General features: G+C 41.3%; 1 protein-coding gene across 1 annotated transcript in view; it reads left to right on the top strand.

Annotated features, from left to right (window-relative positions):
* The window catches only part of LOC115556564 (sodium- and chloride-dependent taurine transporter), a 20305-nt gene extending 11318 nt beyond the window's left edge, over nt 1–8987 (top strand). The window contains exons 5-15 of the mRNA XM_030373664.1: nt 127–281; nt 1194–1326; nt 3091–3225; nt 3357–3460; nt 3752–3876; nt 4323–4435; nt 4823–4960; nt 6754–6856; nt 7126–7226; nt 7394–7564; nt 7889–8987. Of these exons, the coding sequence (XP_030229524.1) occupies nt 127–281; nt 1194–1326; nt 3091–3225; nt 3357–3460; nt 3752–3876; nt 4323–4435; nt 4823–4960; nt 6754–6856; nt 7126–7226; nt 7394–7564; nt 7889–8047 (1437 nt within the window). The 3' untranslated portion in view covers nt 8048–8987. The remainder of the gene's footprint in view (nt 1–126; nt 282–1193; nt 1327–3090; nt 3226–3356; nt 3461–3751; nt 3877–4322; nt 4436–4822; nt 4961–6753; nt 6857–7125; nt 7227–7393; nt 7565–7888) is intronic.
* The last annotated feature ends 2842 nt before the right edge of the window (nt 8988–11829 follow it).

Raw genomic sequence — 11829 nt, 5'->3', positions numbered from 1 at the left:
CTCTCTCTCTCTCTCTCTCTCTCTCTCTCTATATCTCTCTTTCTCCCGCTCGATATGTCTCTCTCTCTCTCTCTCTCTCTCTCCCTTTCTCTCTCTTTCTCGCTCTCCCTCTCTCTCTCTCTCCAGTGCTTCCAGCCGGAGCTGCCCTGGGCCAAGTGTAACCAGCCCTGGAACACGCCTCGCTGCATAGAGGACAAGTTCCGTGCAAACAAGAGCTTCTGGTTGACCGCCAATATCACCAACTTCAAAAACTTCACCTCCCCCGTCACCGAGTTCTGGGAGTGAGTCCTCTCTCACACATGCACGATACACCTATGTAGTATATATTTATATATATATCTATATATATATATATATATATACATATATATATATACATATATATATGTATATATATGTATATATATATAGATATATATGTATATTTGTGTAATATATATCTATATATATATATATAGATACACACATTCCAACCCAGACACAGAACCGGAAACACATTCACACACATGCACGCACACAAACTCCAATACATACAGTATATGTTTAGGTACACATTCAAACACCAACACACAGACATACACATGCACACATGTGTATCTCTACATATATATAGATATGTATCGATAAACACATTCAAACACAGACACACACACCCACATACACTCTCTCCAAATAAGTGCTTTTAAAAAAAAAAATATTGAATGTTTATGAATTCAAAAACACATATATATATTTAAAAATGTCACCCAATTATAAAGGTCAGATTGGTATGATAAAGCAATAATTTATAATTCTGCATTATTTAGAGAAATAACAGCTCTGGGGTAGAAACTGTTTTTTAGCCTGTTAAGTGTTAAGTGTACTATTATGTGTGTATATATATATATATATATATATATATATATATATATATATATATATATATGCATGTATGTATGTATGTATGTATGTATGTGTGTGTATGTGTGTTTGTGTCAGGGTATTAAGTGTGTATATATTTATATGCCTATTCAGTGTGTGTGTTAAGTTTCTTTATATGTATATTCCTAATCGATATGTGTACGTGTGTGTGTATGTGTGCGTGCGTGTCAGTGTCAGTGTTCCAGACACAACATGCTTGGTATCTCTATTGGGCGCGAGGACTTGTGGTGTGTTTAGTGTATTAAGTGTCTTTGTGTGTGTGTGTGTTCCAGACACAACGTGCTTGGTATCTCCGATGGTATCGATGACATTGGGCCCGTCAAGTGGGATCTGGCTCTGTGTCTACTGGCCGTCTGGGTCATCTGCTTCTTCTGCATCTGGAAGGGAGTCAAGTCCACCGGAAAGGTACCACACCTGCAGCTGTGTGTGTTTGTGTGTGTGTGTGTGTGTGTGTGTGTGTGTGTGTGTGTGTGTGTGTGTGTGTGTGTGTGTGTGTGTGTGTGTGTGTGTGTGTGTGTGTGTGTGTGTGTGTGTGTGTGTGTGTGTGTGTGTGTATGTGTGTGTGTGTGTGTGGGTGTGTCTGTGGGTGTGTATGTGTGTGTTTGTATGTGTTTGTATGTGTGCGCGTGTGTGTGGGTGTGTGCGTGTGTGTGTTGATGTGTGTGTGTGTGGGACTTTGTGAGTTTACATGTGTTTGTGTTTATCATTGTGTAATCGCACATGTGTTACCGATTCAGAATACTTTCTCAATCCGGGGGGAAACTGTTATATCACGATAACTCTGCTCGAAATAGACCAGGGTTGTGTGAAATTATGGAAAAATATACACATGTACACAAACATACAGAAAATATACATCATACAATATACATAACACAACTTTTTCTGGATAAAATGTTTGTTTTACTCATTTTCTCAAAGACAATGAAACAAAAAAAAACAACACAAAACGGCCACAACAACAACTACAACAAAACAATATACTACTATGAAGTGGCCCATGGGTATGTATTGCCCATGAAATATTCAATATTTAAATTGTTGACATATTGCACATTTACTCAAACCACATTTAAGTCGATAAGGTGAAAAGTCCAAAGTATGTGTGTGGTTGTGTGTGTGTGTGTGTGTGTGTGTGTGTGTGTGTGTGTGTATGTGTGTGTGTGTGTGTGTGTGTGTGTGTGTGTGTGTGTGTGTGTGTGTGTGTGTGTGTGTGTGTGTGTGTGTGTGTCTGTGTGTTGACACAGTTGTAAATATTTGAATAGTTGTAGGTTATGGGCATGATTTTCCAAGGAGGGAAAAGAGAACATGTGTTGTTATTCCCTTAGTTCTCACAATTGTCATAAAATAGAGGCTAGTTTAGAAATCTAAGATGAGTGGTGTTTTAAAATAGAACCTCTGAGTCGAACCACCCATGTGTCGACATTGTAGTTGGATCTCGATCATTGTTATTGGTCTGGTTTCAACGTTATGACATGGCAGGTTAAATCCTATCATTGGTGATCTCATCCCATGTCAAATGACCATTTTGTGACCTTGGAACTGAAAAGACAATGGTCATGTACACAATCCTGAGAAACATCCTCTCCCACCTGTGGATGTGTATTTTTAGCTTGCTCCCAGTTGGTATAACTGTGTAGTTAGCTGCCGAGAAATGGACCTGCAAACAAACAAGCAACCAGTTCCGATCCCAACGCCATCAAGTAGTCCACCCACAAAGGCTGGGTTGTGGAGTTCAATGAAGCCCAAAGGGGTCATTCAAGAGAAGGAATTTGTGAATCTTACACAAAACCTTTTACAAGCCCACATCGATGATTTCTTTGGTTTGATTGATGCTGTCTGGCTGCTCTACAGTGCAGTGATGTTTCAGCTGAAAGGGCAAACGTGTAAATACTCTAAAGCCAAATCTCTATTTGTTGGTGTGTGGGGTCGTGTGTGTATGTTTGTACGTTTACGGACAACACATTTTAAAGAAATATAAGAAGGACTTCTACGTTGCCTCAAACATTCAACTCTGAATACTGTGTTGATAATTATACATCGACAACTTTATTTACATTTAGTAATTTCAAATGTTTTACTGTGTACAATATTTCCACCCAATATATCTTCCAAACACATTAAAGCTTTATGTCTGTATAATGCTTAATATCTCTTTATCCTCTACAGGTTGTGTACGTCACGGCTACATTTCCCTTCATCATGCTTATTGTGTTGTTGATTCGCGGTGTGACGTTGCCGGGGGCATCTGCAGGGATAAGGTTCTACCTGTACCCCGACTTGGAACGGCTCAAAGACCCCGAGGTAGGCGTTCATGTGCAAGCCTGCTACCCGGTACAGCAACTGTATGCACATTTGTGAGGTGGAGGTGACATTTTGCTTGGAGTGGATTACTCATCGTTTGATCGTCCTTTCTATCCCTGTGTTTTACGTAGGTCTGGATCGACGCCGGCACACAGATCTTCTTCTCCTACGCCATTTGTCTGGGGGCGATGACCTCGCTGGGAAGCTACAATAAGTACAAGTACAACTGCTACAGGTAAGAAAGATCACACATGAGGACATCTACCTACGGCCTTTTTAAGCTACTGCTTTGTGACTTTGAATGATACTTAGCATCTTGGCTTTTTATGGAAAACAGCCTGAAAGTCAGTTTGCCTTTAGAATCTGACATAATGATATAATTATATGATGTATATAACATTTGACATATTAAAATGATGTATCTAAATGATAAATTATACCTTAACTTTAACAGAATGACTCTCTGTCACATTTGAGGAATAAAAACCCTTTGACTTGAGCCTGTGGTGTCCTGTGTGTGAACCAGGGACTGCATGTTGCTGGGGGCCTTGAACAGCGGGACCAGCTTTGTGTCCGGCTTCGCTATCTTCTCCGTCCTGGGCTTCATGGCTCAGGAACAGCAGGTGGACATAGCTGACGTGGCTGAATCAGGTACCAGGGCTCCTTGTTTAAACCTCAGCAGGTTCACTGCAAATACAACGATATATCAAAGACCCTTAAAAACACTTTTATCTCAAATCTGGATGATTTCGGGTTTTCTGTGTTATATAAGTAGTTATATAATCTGTAAAACAAATGCATGCATGAGGTATGAAGAAGGAGTGGACTAAGGTTTCCCCTTCAAAATGGAATCAGAGGTCGGTTGACCTTAGAGAAGACTTAGATTAAAATTCTCATATCTGGATACCAACAGACTCAAACTTAGTTTCTCAGAAGGTTCAGATCCTCGTTCTTCTTGTGGTCTAAACTTTGGTCTGGAAGCAACAACATTGACCCATTCTCCTCTCTCTCTCTTATCAATCCAATCCTCTGCTCCCATCTCTCTTTCTCCTCCCTCTCCTCCTCCGTCTCCTCCTTCTGCTCCTCCCCCTCTGCAGGTCCTGGACTGGCCTTCATAGCCTACCCTAAGGCTGTGAGCATGATGCCGATGCCCACCTTCTGGGCAATCCTATTCTTCATCATGCTACTGCTGCTAGGCCTTGACAGCCAGGTGTGTGTTGCACCTACACATACATACACCCCCCCCCACACACACGAACAAGCACACACAGTTACATAAAGTATCTCTTGAGCAAGAGATACTTTATGTTTCAATGTAAAAGTATTATGTATATGTATAATTATCTCTTGAACAAGAGATACTTTATGTGGTTGATATGAATTTTGGAGTCGCAATGATACAATCACACCTAATCATACCTTACACACGTAGGCACACTCACACACACACACACACACACACACACACACACACACACACACACACACACACACACACACACACACACACACACACACACACACAAACACACACACAAAAACGCACCCATGTACGCATGCACCTGACCTATCTCTTCCTATCTCTCCCCTTGGCTAGTTTGTGGAGGTGGAAGGGCAGATCACGTCACTGGTGGATCTGTATCCGTCCTTCCTAAGGAAGGGTTATCGCAGGGAGGTGTTCATCGCCATTGTCTGCTTCATCAGCTACCTGCTGGGCCTCACCATGGTCACAAAGGTAAAACCCCCACCTACACATCACGAAGGTCCTCATTGGCTGATGCTGATGTTCATTTAAACGCATTTCAAAATTATATGGGTTTTGTTCTGTTCACATTTGACTGATTTATGATCCTCTACATACAATATGGTTTATTTCATTACATTTCTTTGAGATTTCATTTTGTGGAAATATACTACACAGCATGTTTTGCTAATTCAGGCTGTATATATGTTTACAAGCCTTTAAAACAGCCTGTCCAATTTGCATAACACAAGCGATGGTTGTACAGAACAGACAGCACACGGGCCGGACGGGCAGTGTTGGGCAGCCTGCCCTGTCCGGACACTCTCCTAACACTGAAAAACTGTTGGGAAAATGACACGGCTAAACATCTCTGGGGTTCTGCCGGGTCCCTGAACGACCGCCTCATCCGTTCCTCTAAATCGGTCGCTTAGTGCAGGGGAATGGAAGGTTGGCGGTGTCCCTCAGGGAACTATCTTTGGTTCCCAAAGGTTGTTAAATATAAAACTGCTAAAAATATAAGAACAGGTCAGATCTAATGGTATAGTTCTATGAAGCTTTTCATTTATACCATTTATTCCACTGAAGTAGTTTGCAAGCTCACTCAAATAATTGAAATGATAATTCTGTTGAAGACATGGGGACGTCTGCCCGTGAGATATTCTAGTCACTGCTTGTGAACTTAGACAACTATTTGGCTATTTTTGGAATTTGCCGTTGTTTTTAGAAACAGTCATCTGAAAAAAAGTTGTGTGGTTATCAGACGTTCTCGGAGGGGAAGTTAAACATCTATTTATACCATGCTGCCATGGGAAGACCTCCTCCTATCCCTCGGGGTGATTCATGGAAAGAACAAATCGCCGCTCCTCCGACTATCTGTTATTCTGTCGTCTTCCTTGTTCCCCTCATTTATATTCTGTGTGTCACATGTCTGTTTTTCCCTCCCACTGTCTTTATGTCTGTCCAAGCTAGTTATGTCTCCTCTAACCCTCTCTCATTCCCTCCCTCCACTCCTTTCTTCATACATGTCCCCCACAATTAATCCTGTCTCTCCAATTCTCTCCGTCCCGATCCACTAATGTCTCTCTCCTTCATGCCTTCTCGCTCCATCCCTCTGATATTCCGTCTTTCTATCTGTCCCCCCTGCTCCTTTTCCCAGTTTCTGCATGCGAAAAGTGAGAAAAACAGTGAAACAATAGAAGTTAAGAATCTGCAACAGAATATTCACAGCCGTCTATAATAGTACAGATCCTCTGTTACGCTCTGCTCATCGCTCTCTCAAGCCAAGACGTATTCTTATCTGGTCTTGACCTTTATGCACATTACTATTCATCCCACCTCTCTCTCCCTCTCTCTCTCTCTCTATCTCTCTCTCTATCTCTCTCTCTCTCTCTCTCTCTTTCTCTCTCTCTCTCTCTCTCTCTCTCTCTCTCTCTCTCTCTCTCTCTCTCTCTCTCTCTCTCTCTCTCTCTCTCTCTCTCTCCTTGCCGTTCCCATGGCAACTCCTCCTTATTAAGGCGATGGCCTGGTTCATTTTTAGGACTTTCAGATTCCCACAGAGACACCGAAGAGTTCTCACACTGACAGTCTGACACACACACACACACACACACACACACACACACACACACACACACACACACACACACACACACACACACTGAGGCCCCCTCACGTGCACCATATGTCCACATATGGTAATCTCTCCCTCTTTCTTGCTGTACTTGGGGCTACGTGTGTGCTCCAGCTAACCCTCTGCCTGTATTTCTTGTTGTTTTTGTGTGCAGGGTGGCATGTATGTGTTCCAGCTGTTTGACTACTATGCAGCCAGCGGCGTGTGTCTCCTGTGGGTAGCATTCTTTGAATGTATTGCCGTAGCCTGGGTTTATGGTAAGTCGGTTCTCCAAACACACACTCCCAGGTGGAGCTATCTGGCTGAAACACATAGCCTTATACACCCATACACAAAAATAGCTAGCTATGATATATAACTTGGCCCTAATATAGCCGAACTAGGTGGAGATGTATCACATAGCTTTAGCATCAATGCATGCATCACAGACTGAGCTAGCTAGTGATGTAATTTAGGTCTAGCACCAACACATTACGTTCGCTGCTGTGCTACAGTTTCTGCAATTTTCCGCATGATTGTTCCGCAGGCGCAGATAATTTCTACGATGCGATTGAGGACATGATTGGCTACAGACCGAATCCTTGGATGAAATGGAGTTGGACTATTATCACACCCGCTCTGTGCATAGTAAGTAGAAAAAATATATATGTAACAAAAATACATTATAACAGATTGTAGTGCGCTGTTAAGAGAAAGAACCCAAACATATACAGTAGCTGATGTGTTTACCAAAGTAAATATTCAAATATGTAAACATGCAAATCTTTAAAGATGCAAATCTGTGTTCTCTCTAGGCCATCTTTGTCTTTTCATTGGTCAAATACAAGCCATTGACCTACAACAAGGTGTACGAGTATCCTGATTGGTCCGTCGGACTGGGCTGGACTCTTGCCCTGGCCTCAATGATCTGCATCCCCATGGTGGTTGTCATCAAGATCCTCCAATCAGATGGGCCTCTCATAGAGGTGGGTGGAGCTCACGCTGAACCGGGAAGCTCAGAGGGAATGTTATACAATGAATTGTAGTTGTAGTTAATTGTAATGTAGCTAACTTAATATTTTATCACAAACAAAGGAAGTTTAAACATTCTAATTATGTTTGCCAATTTAGAAGTGTAACAGTAATTGAAAAATATTGAATGTATCTCTCTTTGTTCATCCACCTCTCCTGCTGTTTCTCTTCCCCCTCCTCCTCCTCCTCCTCCACTTCCACCTCCGCCTCCTCCTCTTCCTCCTCTTCCAACTCCTCCTCCTCCTCCTCCCCTTCCCTCTCCCCCTCCTGCTCCCCAGAGGATCAAGGCGGTTGCGGCCCCCGTGCGTGGCGGGGCCAGCTCTCGCCCCGCAGGTCACCGTGGCATTATGGACGGGCCCTTCACCCTGGACCCAAACGGGAACAAGGGCCTGCTGCTGAAGGCCCCAACCCACACCATCGTAGAAACCGTGATCTGAGGAGGGGAGGCACTGCCGCTCTGTGAGCCCGCTCGCCTCCCCCCTTAACCACCCCAACCCCCCCCCCCCCCTGCTCTGTTCTGCTAGTTAGCTTCCTGTTTGTCTATCTGTGTGTCTGGTGGACTGAAAAGGGTTTTGGAAAAGAAAAAGAAAAAAGATAAAAAGATTAAGTCCCATTCCCACTCCAGGAGGAGTGCTTTTAAAGGTGTTAGGGATTTCCCTTTGTTGCTTGTTTCTTATAAAGACCCGGTCTCGGTGTGCCATGATAACTATGGGACGGTTGCAAAGGCCGGACAGTCAAATGTAGAGGTGATTGGCGAAATACACCAGCTAGTTTGGAGAAGGGCAACGACCCATCGTATCTGTAGCCGAGGATGGGTCGTTTTCACCTTCAAAACTTCAAATATATATATATATATATATATATATATGTATGTATATATATATATATATATATATATACATACATATATATATGCTACCTTGTTGTTGTTCCCAACTGTGAACTGCTCCTCTATTTATTCCCCCCCAAAACAGCTGCCTGCTTCTTGAGACAGCCTGGAAGTGGAGTCACTGCCAAGCAAGCCAGGCTCGGGCTAGTGCCCGTGTGGTGGGTTGCACCGTGTGTATACGTGGGGGCCCCTCGTGCATGTGAGTGTGGCCCCAGTATAAGATCAGAGGAGACAGGGTAGGAGAACCAGTCAATGTCCACCAACGTGTCTGTAGAAGACCACGGTGGCGGCCATGTCGTGTGCGTTCGATCGATCACTGCCCAGGCTCCGTCAGCCAATTTTACAATCGCTTCCTCCTTTAAATAGAAAGAGAAAATAGTGGGGTTTGCGTAAACCACAACTATCACTGCCATTGAAAACGCACCTCTGTAGTGGGAGGGGGGTAACCTTTGACTCAATCTCACAGGGTCAAAGAAAAAAAAAAAAAAGCACCTTGCGAGAAACAAATGTCACCAGGAGGATGAGGAGGAGTAAGGAGTACCTGAAGGCATTTGAATGGTGGCGTCCGAAACCCTTGACGTCTGTCGTCTGTGGCGTAATGTACATTTAGTAGTTAAACTCTCTATCTATCTTTACCTCTCTGTCCGTCCCTTCGACCGTTTTAGAGCAGTCTCCAGTACTTTAGCTCCAGACTTCAGTTTTCTACAAAGGAAGGTTATTTACATTTGTTATTTCTGTCGATGTTTCTAATGTTTTTTTTTTTTATTATAAAGACTATTATCGTTGGAACATAAACTCTTAATGAAAGTTGCTGTAGTGGGAAATAGGAAACATGCTTTAGCGTCAGTTAAATAATATACACTATCATACATCAAACGAATTTTAAACTTTAATCTACTGAGGTAAACATATATATATATATATATATATATATATATATATATATATATATATATATATATATATATATATATATATATATAAATATACATACATATATATATATGTTAATATATCCTGCACTAGTACTGCACTAGTACTGCAATAATACTCCAGAAACCTTTAATAGTAAGACATAAAAATGTGTGTAGCATTGCAGTGCACTACTTTCTTCCCATAGTACCTTATATCTTTGAAACAAAAACATCGTAACAATTAGCAAAACTCCGTGACATCGCGTATATTTACCTCTGCGCTCCAAAATCTTGCTTTAAAGAAATGCTCAGAAAAGAAGTACAACCAATTATCTATTATTTTTCATTGTCACCAAGCCAACCAAACCTTAATTTAGACCAGTCACCCCACCAGCTTTGTGGCGTTATTTGTGGTATGAGCTAATGCTAATATCAAGCTTATACTATTCAAAGGATGTATTTCCAAACGTTAATGCACCGGCGGCTTCCACCCAGTTACACTTTGACCTCTTAACTGAAAAGTTATCTGATGGAAATCTGAGAGAAATCGCCCAGATTTTCTTCTCAGCCCTGCTGGTCAACTGGGTGTCTGAATTCCAAATGTCTGAATAATAATAATCCTGTTTACAGCTCATTAACCCAAAGTTTTTCAGGTTCATATATTTCTTGTGTTCATGGAACAATGCGGTCATATAACATGCTGGAATTGGGGATCACTAAATATGTTTTCTATTAGATGATCATGTAGGTATCTTTCGAGACAGAACTCAGTATACTTCAAAAAGATTCCCACCTGTAATTCTTTGAAATACGTCAAAATACTTGTGAGACAGGGAAAACTAAATAAGGACCAATTGTAATTGCAGTGTTACATTAAATTAAACATTTGATTCCCCTACTTAGATACACATCAAAATAACCCAAGAAGACAGAATTTATGGATTTTTGAAATATGGTTGTGCCGTATTTTTTAAACGTTTGAAAGATGTTCACAGGAGTTCTGTGGTGCAAGCAAACATCTATTCAATGGTGCAGGCTTGGAATGACCTTACCCTTTTATTTTATATCAATGGATTTGCTCCGAATCTATAGACCTGCCTTCCAACACTCCCGGCAGACACTGCCTGCTGAAAGCTTCCTGTTCAAACGAGATAAAACTCAAGGTTTTCAAAATAAGAGTCTTGAAGATTAAGTTACTATAAAACAGAGAGCATCACTGATGAACATGGAATGTGAAAAGTCACCCCCAGGGTAAATGTTTCAGGATGTATTTTTTTGAGGAATAAAAAGTAGTCTCTTTTTATTATTTTTTATTTTTGGTGTTTTACGACAGTAACAGTTTATTTCTATATTTTGTTTGATTGTTTTGTCAATCACATTTGCCTTTTGTATATCAAATATAGTGTATTTGAGCCTCTTGCATTTGGAGTATCATGTACAGCTGTCAATCAAAAATGAAAAAAAAAAAGCTGCGGTTTGTTACGTGCAATACTTTGTAGAAAGAGAAGTATTTTTTTCATGCAGTTTTTTTTCCAAATTGTGGTACTATCTCAAAGAATTACATGTGAATTCTTAGACATGAGAAATTGGAAACTTTCAGGGGCCAATTTATTGAAAATGAAAATGACACCACAAAATTCTGCATTTGGAAACCAATTATATCCAAAAGCGGAGCTTTTCTGTTGACAAACTGTTATTCCATCTAAGCTCTTGTAATTTGAAATGCACTGAGAATAAAATAATGATTTAACATTGTCAAAATTTGTCTTGCTTTTTCAGTGTATCTGTGCATGTGTGGTGGTCTCTCTTGGGGCAATGTGTGTCTGGAAGTGTGTTTTTGTCGTCCTGGCCAAACCAAACAACAGTTGTTGTGTCACCAGGTTTTTACATCATAGCTATCTCTTCTGATTGGCCTAGCGTCCCCCATCTGTTTAAGCAATCTGATATCCTCCTGAACACTATCACTACACTAGCGTTGCCCATCAGTTTTATCCATCCGATATCCTCGAACCCATAACTACCCTAATGTCCCCATCTGTTTCATCACCTGCTAGGGTAGTTATAGGGTTTATAACTACCCTAGCGTCCTTCATCTGTCTGAGACCGCAATGTCCTCATAAACCCTATCACTACCACATCGTCCTTAATTTATCTTAAGACAACAATGTCCTCATAAACACTATAATTACCCTAGTGTATCTGTCTTAGACACCAATGTCCCCATAAAACCTATAACTACCGTAGTGTCCACCATCTGTCTTAGACACCAATGTCCTCATAAACCCTATCACCACCATGGTGCTCATCATCTGTCTTAGACACCAATTTCCTCATAAACCCTATCACTACTACAGCTTCCTTCAACTGTCTTAGACACCAATGTCCTCATAAACCCTATAATTACCCTAGTGTATCT

This window comes from Gadus morhua, chromosome 13, assembly GCF_902167405.1.
Source record: "Gadus morhua chromosome 13, gadMor3.0, whole genome shotgun sequence".
In the NCBI taxonomy this organism is placed as follows: Eukaryota; Metazoa; Chordata; class Actinopteri; order Gadiformes; family Gadidae; genus Gadus; species Gadus morhua.
The sequence above is the reverse complement of the archived record's forward strand: the minus strand, read 5'-3'. Positions and strand labels throughout refer to the sequence as shown.